The sequence below is a fragment of the Rhipicephalus sanguineus genome, chromosome 6 (assembly GCF_013339695.2).
Source record: "Rhipicephalus sanguineus isolate Rsan-2018 chromosome 6, BIME_Rsan_1.4, whole genome shotgun sequence".
In the NCBI taxonomy this organism is placed as follows: domain Eukaryota; kingdom Metazoa; phylum Arthropoda; class Arachnida; order Ixodida; family Ixodidae; genus Rhipicephalus; species Rhipicephalus sanguineus.
The window spans coordinates 8,760,018-8,774,140 of record NC_051181.1 but is presented as its reverse complement, the minus strand read 5'-3'; the positions used below and the strand labels follow the sequence as shown (position 1 = coordinate 8,774,140).

Genomic DNA, 14,123 nt, shown 5'->3' with positions numbered 1-14,123 from the left:
AGAGTGGCCAGCCCATGCAGTCTCTAGGTTGACAAGTTCCTGACAAACACTCACGACGTGGTCTTGGGAGGTACGGCTTTCCGAGCTGGCACTGGGGAGCCAAGTGGTGGCCCTATAGACCAGGCCAGTGGGGCTCTACAAGAGGGCTCCACCCCGGACTCTCATTCTGAAATAAAGTTTATTCTATCTCTCCCACGTCAACCCAACAGAGTCTTCCATGTGAAGATATGCGAGCGCATATCACTGACATTGTCAAGAAAAAGATCACCTCAAAGAACTGTATGCAAGTCATCACACCCGGCTGCACGACGAAGATGCTTCAGCCGCTCGACATTTCTGTCAACTGTAGCTTCACGGCAGTTCTGCGACGTCTGTGGGAAACATGGATGTCGGAGGGAGAGCATAGCTTCACAAAAACGGGGTGCATGAGACGCTCAAAGTTTGGCAAAGTGGCTCAATGGGTAAGTGGAGCTTGGGATTCAAGTTCTGAGAAAACTATTAGGGTGGGCTTTCGCAAGGCCGGGTTGATCCCCTGCACGGCCGATGGCCATGTTGGAGTGTTTGAATTCAGCGAGTCAGAGGATCACAGTGAGTACTACAACCAGAAGTAGCTGCATTGTTTGTGAGAGACTCGGAGGAAGACAACTTTGATGGCTTTGATTAAACGCCACCAAGGCTATCAGAATAATAAAAATACTTCTGAAAGTATTGTTTTTATATATGTTGGGAGGCGCTCAGACACGTGTGTGCCAACAGCTGGAAATGTGCAAAAGTGGCGGCCGCCTCACGCAGGCATTGTCACAGTGCATTCTCACAACAGGAAGTTGGTGGCCGGATGCATCCTGTACACCAGTGCGACTTATATACTTTTTTTTTTAAACTGCCATTTTGAGGGGGGGGTGTGACTTATAAACCGGAAAATACGGTAGTAGTTCCCCTCCATGTGAAGACAAGACAATGCTGCACTAATGGCAGACAAAGCTATCGCTCTCTTCACTATATTGGGGGTACTATTTTGGGCAGCTTAACTAACGCTTAACGCTTTGTGGCTGATAACCAAAGTAATTTTGCAACTGCCTAACGCAAGTTGCCTGAGGTGACTTGTACGTAGAATCCACTACACAGTCCATTACACAGAAATGGAAATTAGGTAGATATGCAACAGTTGCATGAAACCACTAACATTATTTAAGCCACATTTGTGGTTTTTCTTAGTGGTGCAGCTTTGAAGATATCGCAAAATATTATTTTAAAGAAAGGAATAATAGGGGTCGTCTTTCCTGAACATGACTGGACTGCTGTCCCTCAGTTAAGTCACAACTTCATCCGAATGGTGCACATGGTAAGGGTCCTGAATTATCAGGCTAGAAAGGAACTCTTGTAAGTATGCCCCTTAGGACCATTTACCAGGTTTCCCTGTCAGAAACAATGGCACAGAGTGGTAGTTCGGACTTATGGCTCTCGATCGTGAAAGGCATTGTCAGTTTCTGTAAATGTGCTTTTTGCACACTACGTGCAAAACCTTGCGAATTCAACGCCACTGGGCGACCGTGGGTTTCTTTTTTTGCTTTGGAACTTTTGACGTAAACCTCAACACAGTGTTTATCAGTAGCCTACGAGGTCCTACAGAGAAAAGTATCGGGTTCAAAACCGCCTTCCCATATCCCGGTCGGATGAAGAAGGCCCCCTACACATTCCTTCCCCTGGCCTCCACTGGTGTGCCACAATCCGGCCACCAGGATAGCAAGTGTTGCGAAAACTGCGATACTGTTCTGAACGAGATGTACTGACAGACTGAAAGTCAGTCTAAAAACAATTGCAGTGCAGCCTACCTCACGAAATGTTTACGAGGCAATCTAGACATTCCTTAAACATCTCATGGACAAGAGCTTTAATGTAAAGTTTCAGTGGATCCCATCCCACACAGGCAATGAAAAGGCTGACACTCTTGCATGTGAAGCACGGACCTGTGACCCGAAAGTAAGAGCTTTGTCACGCGTAAACTGGTGCCTGGTACACTCGTCTGGATGTGCAAAATGAGTATGAGAACACCATGGTATCACACGTCATTCCATGCAACTTAACACTAGCAAATATGTACAATCAGAAAAAAAGGAAAACATAAAACTGCGCCTACATACAGGACACAAGAAGAAAGAAATGGACAGGACCAGCGCAGACTAACAACTGATTTATTTGGATGACGCCTCTCTCCCACAACAGCAAAGCACATGCGCACCATCAAACATACCCATACAACGTGTATGACAACTTAACAACCAAGAAATTAAACTTCTTTCTTGTATAGGTGTACCGAAACTTCACTGATACACTTATCAGGTCCGTATCGTATAATACGCAAGGCTTCGAATATTTCCCGTGCCTTTCTGTCTTTTGCATGACCGATGACCTTTGCCTGCCTGAAAAGCGGCATGCATTTTCCTGTTCCTGTCGTCTTACAACCTTGGCAATGCCTAGGCAGGTGCATCCCATTGTGTTGAGTGAGGGAATAGCTGTGCTCCTGCAGACGCTTATTAATGCAGCGTCCAGTCTGCCCGACATATACTGAACCACAGCTAAGTGGAATCTCGTAGACAACTTCCGTTTTGCAGGGCACATACATATTTCTGTGGGTTATACCACAGCCTTCTTTCTTTCGAAAGTTTTTGTTATTGCTCGTTAATCAACAGAGACGGGACAATTTACAAGGTGCAGAAAAGTGAACGTTCACATCAAATTTCTTTCCCACTCTCTTCAGGCCGTGCAAGATCTTGTGCATATATGGAAGAATCTCAAACTTCCGCTTCTCGCTTTGCTCGAGCTCTTCCTTCTTTGTATTACCCCTAAGAGTCTTCAACAACGATTCCGCGACAGCCTCGAGAAGAGTGGGAGGAAACCCGGCACTACGAAGCCTCTCCGCTTGACTGTCAAAGCTGAACTGAACCATGTGTGGACAAGACTTAAGAAGGGATGATCTCAGGCACAAGGATGCGATTCCTCGCTTAACAAGCTTAAAGTGACATGAATCGTGAGGTAAAAGAGCCTTCTTTGACCTAGGAAGGTATGCCCAACATAAGTGGTCTTCATCATTAAAAAATAATTTCAGGTCTAAAGAGTGTAAACGGCCCTAGAACTCTCGGGGAGTTCACAGGTGAAATTCAAACTAGACTCTGTCGATTTAAAAAACCCTATAATTTCATTAGCAACCACTTCTAGGTTATCGTCAGAGTTAATATTTAAAACGATTAAAAAATCATCCACGTATCTAAACACACGCGTGATGCAGTCATCAGTAAGGATATGTGAGAGTGAAACGTCAAATTCAGCTAAAAAGATCTCTGTGAGAACAGGCGCCACACTCGAACCTATGCATATGCCTTGTAGTTGGACATAGAACTTGTCTTGAAAGCCAACAATCGTAGAAGAAAGATACAGGTTCAGCAATTCCAGAAATCCCTCAACAGAGATCCCACACGCTTTCTGAAAAGCAACAACCCCCGAACGTTCAGTACAGTTGCGGACCGCCAAGAACAACTTGTCATGGGGAACAGAATAAAACAATTCCTCAATGTCAATTGAGAAGCTACAGTTCACCCTCGGTAGTTGGTCTCTGAAGTTTTCTACCATGTTGTCCGAGCTGCTGATCTCGCAAGGATCTACAAGAAATGTCAACGCCTTGTGCATCTGCTGTTGCTTGCTTTCAGTTCCGCCGTCGATACTGTCTGTCGGTATTCCCTCGTCTGACGTTGAGCGTGACAAAACACCACTCTGTCGTCGAGCTCAGCGGCACAAATGCTGAACCACCTCAGCCACCAGACCAGGGCCGGTGGTAGTCCCGAGATCCTCGAACGGCTGCTCGCCGAAGCAGGTGCTCGAGCTCGAGATTGGGGCAAGACCCTACAAGATGTTCAGCTGCCGTCGACCTCTAAGACGCTGGGCGCTTCTTCTCTGTGCGCACCCTTTCTCCAAGACGGCGTTGCCACGCGCTCTCTTCTCGTCTTCGTTTTCTTCTAATTCCCACCTTGAGATTCTTCATCTGTTTAAAATAACTTCTTCCTTCTTTTCTTTCATTCACCTTGTCATTCCTGATAATGGCCTCCAATTTTTATCGAGTCTTTGCTCCACAAGAACTTCCCCCTGCTAGGGCACAACACACTTCACTGCACAGCACCACACCTCATTCAATCATGGCACCACACTTGCCTGCACAGCACAGCACTTCACTTCACTGTTTCACCACCGCACTTGAATACACCAACGCGCACTTCACTTCATATCTCAGTAAGTCACAGTCACAATCACCACCTTGGCTGCGATTGTCGTTGACTAACACTCCTAGGTTTAAATGCACATATATACTCCATAAAGTGGACAGGAGGATGACCGCCGCTGTAGCTCAGTGGTAGAGCAGCATCGGACGCGTTATTCGAAGGTCGCAGGTTCGGTCCCTGCCGGCGACAAGTAATTTTTTGTCCACTTTACTTTCTTCACATTTATATTCTAAATACTACAGATAACAGCCCCTATACTTTCCTTGGCATTGTTGTCTGTTAGCTCTCATTAATATTGTGTCTAACAAAGAAAAACGAGCCCTTGAGGGTCATTTCCTTTCCGTCAGTCCCACGTTAATGACACACAAAAAAAAAAACAAGTGAAAATTCACAATTCAGTAAGTGTCACTATTCAGTTACCCACATCATCCCCCTACTCAAAATCTGCCCCAAAGTTGTTCCATGTTCGGCCTCTTCTGTAACTTTACTTTCGATTCTTGTGGCGTGCTTCCCCGACATTTCCCACAAACTGTGCTCTTCCTCACTCCTCGATAGCCATCCACACCAGCAGGTTCCCAATTGAGAACTGCCCTTCGCAAGCTCAATGGCACAGTCTCTTTTCACCTCCGTCGTGAGATTTCCTTTCCTATTCCCTTTCTGCTACTGCATTATTAATAAAACAAATTTTTAATTATCATATTATCATAACCATTGGGGTTTAACGTCCCAAAAACCATGGTATGACTATGAGGGACACCACAGTGGAGAGCCCCACAAATTTCGACCACCTGCGGTTCTTTAACGTGCACCTAAATCTAAGTATGCAGGCATCAAGCATTTTCGCCTCCATCAAAAACGCTGCCGGGATTTGATCCTGCGACCTCCAGGTCAGCAGTCGAGCACCATAGCTGCTAGACCACCGTGGCAGATAATAAAACAAATTATAGTGTTCTAACTCATATGAGCGATACTTGTTTAGAACAAACAGGAAAAATTACCCATTACGCTCGCAATGGGCCATGGGCAGGGGTGGCCCAATATAGCATTGCTATGACCTCCAGTGGCCTGGAGATCCTTACAATAAATTACACGCTTTATGCAGATCTCAAATTGGCCTGGTAATGGTCCTAAGGATGTGGTCAATGCGTTTGTGCACAACCATTTCAGGGTGGCAGGTTGCTTTTTTTTCTGTTGCCTTTGTCATAATGAATAGCCCTGAAGTCATGTTACACTCTCATACCTCTACGAGGAATGCACGCTTCTCGTGGTCGGAGGCAATGGACTTGACGGCCACATCCTGGCCTCGCCAGCGACCCTTGCGCACAAGGCCAAAGGTCCCTTTGCCCACCACCTGGAGAGAGCATCAAGCAAGGTAGGTGGTTAGCTACACACGGGTGCCAAAAGAGTTTAAAATCATGAAATCAATCCAGGGGTAGGTCACACATAAGAGGTGACAGTGAAAATATGGTAAAAGAAGAAGATGGCGTCAAGCATGGCATCAAGACTAGAAGAGGATGAAAACGAAGTGGGAGATATAAAAAAGAAGGTGACGTGGGCATAGGGGGCCCTGGGTGTTCGATGGTGAGCGCATGAGCTGGGTACGAGTGTCGCTGGCTTTTGTACTGGGCGCTCCCCGGCTCCTATTGTTCTATGGCATCACACCGTAGTCGCTGGCTTTTCAAGGACACTTCCAGGCAACCGGATGGCAGTCACAGAAACCTTCAGTGGCCAGAGAGCACCATCAGTTCGTGTTCCCAGTGCACCATCCTGCGGTCCCGCTCTGTAAACCGTGCCAGGCCCAGTTCCTGGTTCTGGGAAACGCCGTCCTCCTCAAGTACCTGCGACGCCCAGGTCACTGAAACCTGTGCCTTCAACCACAACGCCAGCTCGCATTGCATGACAAAGAAAGCCTGCGTCACCGACTCGGACGCCGAGGTCAGCGCTAGTGCTCCCTGCAATGCCTCGCCTCACTGTGCATCGGCACAGAACACCGCGAGTCGTTTGAGCGAAGAAAGCTGCATACTGTCTTGTGACGTGTTTATTTTACTTGCTATCTGTATGATACCTTTGTTTGGTGCCGGTCTTACTTAGTCCGCTGGTTTTTTGTGTTTGCAGTTATTTTAGGGATAATGTGTGTTTTCCTTCAGTGTGTAATTACAGTTGAACACTCCCGCCTCGTGCGCTCCTTCTGCTGTTGTCTGGAGATCTGTGACAGGGTAGCAGCAACAGTTAGGGGAAAGAAAGTCAGAAACAGGCAGTAAACAAGCATGGTAGGAGTAATAAATAAAAACAATTTACGCTACTGGTCGCAAAATGAAAGTAATTAATAAATGTTTTACAGTTATTCGTAAACTATACAATGTACAGAATTACATGACACAGTGAAAAAACTGTACATACAAGCACTGACCAAAGGGAATGTCATTCCTGTTGAGTCAAAAAGTTTGTAGCTGCACTATATTATTATTTACTTGTTCTCTACATAATCATTGACTACTCATTAAAATAATACTGGTGTCACACGGGCATTTTGATCACAATCAGGGTCAAAGTGGATAGAATTTCTTGACCGCGGTTAACAATTATCTCCAAGCTAATCCGGATCGAGTTTGGTGCAGACGTCAGTCAAATTGCGATCTGGGAGCCAGATCTCGCTGCGCAGGCCACGATCGCCTTGATCATGATTAGGCCCGATCGCGATTCAATGTGACCTTGTAGCAGCACCTGATCCGGACCAAGCCTAATCCGGATCGGCCCTGATCACAATGAAAATTGTCTGTGTGACACCGACATAAGTAAAGAGCGAGTACAATAAAATACCCGACAATGTAAGATGAAAGGTAATAAACATTTTCTGAAGGTGCATAACAATGCACTACCCTGCCAGATGGGCACTAGAAAGTCTTTTAGGCAAGAAGACTCCTCCCAAAAAGTATCTGGCCACAGACACATGGCAGAAAGCAATCACCTACTTCAGGACCTGTCTTTTAACACGACAACGTGAAAGAGCTCATTTCGCAGAAATTCTGGTGTCGGTGTCATTGGTTATGAGCGAAAAATTGTGATGAATATAAATAACAAAAATCATAGGTCCGAGGTGGAATCGAACCCAGGCCTTCTGCGTGGCAAGCAGATGTTCTACCACAGAGCCAAGCGAGTGCCTGAAACTGTATCAGAAAAAAACTCTACACAGGTGTTACATAGTGCAAGGAATAGCGTTAACATGTGTGGCAGAAGCATGGAACTGTACCAGGCCATGTGAACTTCACAACAGGTGGAGTGACTCAAAGCCATTACAAAGCGCTCACGCATAATTAATTAGTCATCAGCAACAGCACCAACAAACTGTGTGTATTGCCTTACGGAACCGCAGTGGGTACTTTGCTTATTCACAGAATGATGAATTACGGTGGGCACTTTACTTGCAGTGGGGCTTCTAGGATAGTTTAAAAGGGCCAATTTACAGACGTCCTCGAAGCATGGTTGGCGTGCCTATTGAGAAACAAAGTCTGACTAGCAAATGAGAAAGTGATGCGAGACCCAATTACGCAACTGTATTTTACTCATGAAGGCGATGCGTTCGGCAAGCTTTTTTGGAAGCAAAGTTAGTCCATTTCTATTGCAGATAAAAAGGCATAACCTCAAAAGCAAGGGGCACCAGTAATTGTCACTTAACAAAAATATTAAGCAAACGCATGTTTTGCTGTCGTGTCTACTCTTTTTGCTCTTTTTTTTAGGGGCGAAGCTCCTCTTAGTCTAACCTTGTCACGTGTCCGGCGTAACCGGCAGTATACTACGACCCATCACCGATCCTTTGCAAACTGCCCACTACTTCGTCTTTGCAAACATCCCACTACGATCCATCACCGATCCATTACTTCACCAACCATAAAGCTGTTATAATGAAGGGGGAACGGAAGCCACCTTTGCAAACTGCCCACTACTTCGTCTTTGCAAACATCCCACTACGACCCATCACTTCACCGACCATAAAGCCGTTATAACGAAGGGGGAACGGAAGCCACGTCTAGCTACCACTTACGATTAATAAAATTTCTTGTATAAATATATACGGTGTTTGTCACGTCTTTGATGATGTACTGGGCTATCGCTTTGATTACTGCTGGGCGAAACCACTGAAGATTTCACGGTGTAACCATGATTGCTTCAGGAGCTTCGCCCAAGCTCTTCATCCTTCACCCGTGGATATGCTGTGAATTTTTTTTTTTACTCCATAAGCTACCATATTTACTCAAATGTAACGCGAGTTTTCTTCAAATGTAACACGAGTTTACCTAAAGTCGACTTTCATGTTACAATCGAATACCATAATATTTTTTTATTCCTGGATGCAATGAAAACTCACCCCTCGCGTTGCAATTGTGGTTGCGTTGCAATAGAGTAAATACGGTAGTCAAGTGGATGATGCCTTTACACTCTTTAAACTACTGCAACCAATTTTTACATTAATGCTTCCGCATCCAGCGTTAAATTTATTTGAAAATTGTGTAATACAACAAGTGTTTACTTTATGTTTCAATATGCATTAGTTAACTCATGACTCGCTCTATTCTGAAAGTCAGCGACACACTTTGGTAGCGCATTCGGAAAGACGCCCTCCACGGGGATGTCGTCAAGTACCGTGGAAGCACCCACCCCACTTGCGCTGAAAATTTCGTTCACCTAGGTATGGGCGATGGTCTGGTCGAAGCAGCAACAACCAAGATAGCGACCAATGAAAAGCTTCAAGGCAGCGCTACGGTAGCTGCAGAATTAAAAAAGGCATGTTTATGTTGAAATTGTAAATTATGGGGCATACCTATCATCACTGAACACAGCAAACAACTCTTTTGAGCTGGCGCACATCAGAGGTCAATGCACTTGCCGCTGCTGTCCAACGCGATCATCTCTTCAGACACAGCAGCCCATTCATTGTGTGGGAACTGGGCTTCCTTTCAAGGACTGCCACTCAGTCACCTATCATCGCCCCTAGTGGTCTCATCACGGCCGCGCATATTTTGGCTGATTCCGCCGCTTTGGAGGGGTGGGCGCTTAATGCAGGATTTTCAGAATCCCCAAGTTTCAGGAACATTAATACTGGGCACTTGTGTGAAACTGAGCTCTTGCGCGCTACTTTACGGTAGTTTGTGCCATGTGTCTGCTATGCAACACCTCTTCGCTAAAGTCACTGAATTCGGTAAACCACCCCTTCCAAAGAGTTTTTGCGTGCTCACCTGACAGAAGTGTAATACTTTTCACGGAACAAAAAGGACAGGGCTTGCAGATATTTTACCCATTAAAATTATATTGAAGATACTTAGCACAACTTGGCATTCACTCGAAAAACGCATTCACACACGCCTCCATCAAGAACACACCCCACACACACGCTCACTACCAACCGTTTATTGTGCGTGACTGATCATCCTATATATCTAGAGTATGATCCACAAAGCGATGCAATATCCAGCCACACCCTAACAAAACAACAAAGAATAAAGAAAACAGTGAAAATAAAACAGAAAAGATCAGCTAGGAGCACTTTAAATTCTAGCCTCGAGAAAAGAGATTTCCTTCCAAAACAAACCCGCTGGGCTCATCCTTATTTTTTTTTATAAGGTATGCTTCCAACGAAAGAAGAGCTGATGTTTTCGCACTTCCGAGAACGTGCGTGTTTTAAAACTGTGGTTCACACCCACATGTTGCAGCACGTGTCACAAGATGCGCGTATTTATCCTCTTTTTTCTTAATTTTGAGATGCGAAGCAGCTTATGGTTGAGCCTGTTCCCTCCCTGTGCCGTCCACACACCCATTGCGCATGCACAACAGCTGGCCCAAGCTTCCAGAGGAGACCGCTTGAGGCGCCATGGCAGCTCCGCTAGATGAAAATGACCCGCGCGTGCTCCACTCAATCTCCTCCCAGCAACGCCACGATGAGCACCACCGGCAGCAATGCTGCTGCTACTGCTGCAGAGAAGAGGGCTCGAGCCGCAGCTGCGAAACGGCAGCGGCGGCAAGCCGACCTCGAACTTCGAGCAAGAGAAGCGGAAGCGCGCCGTAAACGCCGCCTGCAAGAATCCACGGAAGCAACGAGGGCTCGCGCAGCCGAAGCGCAACGTCAACGCCGGCAAGCAAACATAGAAGCGGCGCGGCAACGCGAAGCCGGAGTGAAACGTAAACACCGAGCAGCGGATCGCAAAGTGGCGTGCCAACGCGAGTCGGCGGCGAAACACTTGAAGCAACTGCTGCAACTCGGCACGGACGCCTGGTTCAAGCGCGAATTCCTGGACCGGAGCTTTGGGCACAGCTGCAGGGTTTGTGTCCGCTTGTGGTTCGATAAGAATTTGAACATACGGAACTTTAAGTCGACCCATGAGCTGCTTCGCACGCTACTCAGGGTTCCCTTTACAGGGAGATGTGCGTAATTTTTTTGCACATGCTCCCTTAGCCGGCCATTCAAGCATCTTTCAGTTTGCCCAACATACACTTTTCCGCAGGATAATGGAATAGAGTACACGACCCCTGTGGTGCACTTGACAAAGGAATTCTCATGTTTTTCTGGCAACCGCGTCTCTTGCCATTGCAAATGTGCGGCCACAATTTGGTGAGTTTTTCAGGCACCCTGTTTCTTGCAGCGACCTTCTTAAGGTTGCGGGAAAGCTTATGAAGGTACGGCATCGCTTGAGGCTTGGAACCCGATGAATCCCAAGCACCTCTATCCCTCTTTGTGTTCCACGTTTCACCTTCTGCATAAGTGGCTCAGCGACCGTATTTATGACCGACGAAGGGAAGCCCGCCACCAACAACCGGCTGATCTGATCATTAAAACTAGTGCGCATGTGGTGTGGGCACGGCTTTGTCAACGCCGATTCTAAGCAAAGTGAAGCAACCCCTCTTAGATCTTAAAGTGAGCAGAGTCATGGCAACAGTCCCTTTTTCACACGCGGATGGTAAAACCAGTAAAACTGTTCATTTGTCCCACAAGAGCTTGAGGTCTAAGAATTGTAGACAGGTCTCCGTGGGCACCTCCTTGGTGCCCACCTGATGGGCACCAACGTTGTCTAAACGTTATTTTTCGATGCGAAGGATCTTGTGGTGGTATGCGGCATGACCACCCTTACTGCGCATGTGCAAACCCTCTCCCCACACCTCCTCTCCCCCTCTCTTCTCGACTTCATCATTCACCCGTGGATATGCTGTGAATTTTTTTTTTAGGAGTGTGCTTATTTTTCTTGTCGGTTCATGTGACACAATTGTTCTGCCTTGATTTTTGTTGTAGATGAGCAATTTGTTCTGTACTTTATACTAGCACTCCTGCTTACAGCCTCATCTTGAGGCTAGCAGAACTAGTTTCCAATGCCCAACGGGCTGGCCTGGGTAAGAAATTGTCAGACCGTGCAGGCCTCGTGCCCAATTCAGACCCACCTATCATACATTCTAATAGAATGAATTGTTTGGCTAGTTGGATGCACAGGTCTGCAAAAAGATTGCAGCTCACTCAGATTCACTGAAGAAATATATTTTGGTCTGAGGGCTCACTCAGATTCACTCGGGACCGGACTCACTTGGACTCTGATTTATTAAACTTTTTCTGAACCGGACTCACTCGTGCTTAAGCTCATCGACGTATCACTCAGCCAGACTCACTCAGACTCACGGCTTGACCCGAGTCTGAGTGAGCCTGAGTAAGTCAACTCATGAGTCCGTTAGCATATTTTTCAATCATGGTGTCAATGCCCTTCAAATGCCAATATCTCACTTAATCAGTGCTCTAAGATATGCCTTTTGATGTTCTACTTTCAAATATGTGTTATCAGTGGTTTCAATCAAGTAAAGAATCTTTCATGAAATACATTACTCGCACAAGATATTTTTATCGAGAACTTCCAGTGAAAGTGTCTGCGGGGGGGGGGGGGGGGAGGTCATGGCGCACTCTCCAACACCTCCCCCCCCCACTCACGTGTCTGATCAATAAATATTTAGGTGGCGCATGAACGCTAGCACGTTGAAATATGTGTGAGCAGGCTTGAGAATAAACGTAAGCCGATATAAGGCTGAAAGTGATACTGAAGATGAGTAGATAAGACCATAGGTCAGCAATAAAAGATGGAACTCAAGAAATATATTTTGCGCTTAGGCCTCACTCGGACTCAGACTCACCAATATTTTCCTCAACCAGAGTCATTGGGAGTCAGACTCACTAAAATTTTCCTGAGCTGGACTCACTCTGACTCAAGCTCACCAAAATATTACTCACCAGGACTCACTCAGACTCACTGCCTGATCTGGGTCCGAGTGAGTCCACTCATGAGTGAGCTTGCCGACCTATGGTTGGATGTGCGTAACTGGTTGAGATATATCAGTGCCAGAAACGAGCACAAGAAGGGAGGCGAAGCGCTTGTCTTTTTTTCTTGTGTTCGTTGTTGTACTTCTTGCACTAAAATGTCGCAGTTGAATTTCATACAAGTTGGCAATATGCATGGGTGTGTTACAAACAACTCTGAGAAACTACACAATATAAATTCCAGACTCAGATTTATTAAACTTTTTCACAACCGGACTCACTCGTGCTCAAGCTCACCGACGTATCACTCAGCCGGACTCATTCAGACTCACGGCTTCACCCGAGTCTGAGTGAGCCTGAGTGAGCCTCGGCATACTGCGCGAGCACAAAGGAAGGAAGGAGAAAAAGAGAGAGGAAAAAGTGCAGACTTCCAACTGTTTATTTCTTCAGAACAACAAGCCAGTATATAGGCATACACAACACATACGCCACACGTGTGCACACAACCCCTAAGCTAGTCCCGTTTCATCTGTCTTGTCCTTGTGTTTTCACACTGTTTTTTACTATGAATGTGTACCAACAAGCTCAAGTTCGCACGCTTCTCAATTAATTCCAGCCTCTGCTTAACTCAGAGTCAGAGACGCTTTTGGATGTCTTGAAGAAATTACACATATTTACAGGTCAGTCACTCTGTGCAATACTTTGCTGAAGACACAGCAAGACATACTATGCTAGACCAGTTCACTAAGCGGCAACCAGTGTGGCTAACTGAGGTTCACCAAGTGATTTAAGCTTTGGTTTATTTTTTAAATAAGAGCTGAACCAGAGTGAAATTAGAGCATCATAAAGCGATCCAAAGAGTATTTTTTCGGTGTAGAACCCAGAGCTGTACAGACTAGCATATTTAAGGGCCGACAATTATCAGACAGAAGAATTTGTCACATCAGCACAGTTGGTGCAATACCTCGCAAACTTGCAGTTTTGAGAATGCCAAACGGGTGGCATACTGCGTGAGCACAAAGGAAGGCGGCAGAAAAAGAGAGAGGAAAAAGAGCAGACTTCCAACTGTTTACTTCTTCAGAACAAGTCAGTAAATAGGCATACACAACACATGTGCCACACGTGTGCACACAACCCCTAACCTTGTAGGGGTGCTATCACCCCCTGTAAAGCCATTTGCACCTCATGGCACAGCGCGTCTCGCGTATGGGGAGCCAGCGCTGCCCAGGTGGCTCGCCTAAAATTTACACAATGCGCCGCCCTGGCTGAGAAACATTTAGTAATACAGAGCCACCGCAAGGCGTACGACGGCACGTTTCAACGTGCCCTCACACACCTCGCGGCACATTCAAACGCATGCTGAACGTCATTCGCCACTACCACGGCTTTTGCTCGGTGTGCGTCGTTTTGTAGGTACTTCGGAAGGAGCAAGACTAGCGAAGATCAGGACACTTCGCTGCACTGTGGCGCAGCGGGTGAGCAGCGATTCCACCGATCATTCTCCGCTGTGGTTTCAGCGATGCCATGTGTGCGGACGGGTACCTTCGCGATAGTGTGCTGTCAAACGG

At 46.4% G+C, this 14,123-nt stretch overlaps 1 protein-coding gene across 7 annotated transcripts in view; it reads right to left on the bottom strand.

The window, feature by feature from the left end:
• Nucleotides 1–14,123, bottom strand: part of LOC119395590 (mitogen-activated protein kinase kinase kinase 7) — a 326,442-nt gene that overhangs the window by 296,101 nt on the left and 16,218 nt on the right. For all 7 annotated transcript variants that reach the window (XR_007416461.1, XM_049416687.1, XM_049416691.1 and 4 more), the window contains exon 2: nucleotides 5,512–5,622. Coding sequence is in view for 6 of the 7 variants with exons in the window: in XM_049416687.1 (XP_049272644.1) it covers nucleotides 5,512–5,622 (111 nt within the window). In the remaining variant the exon portion in view is untranslated. The remainder of the gene's footprint in view (nucleotides 1–5,511; nucleotides 5,623–14,123) is intronic.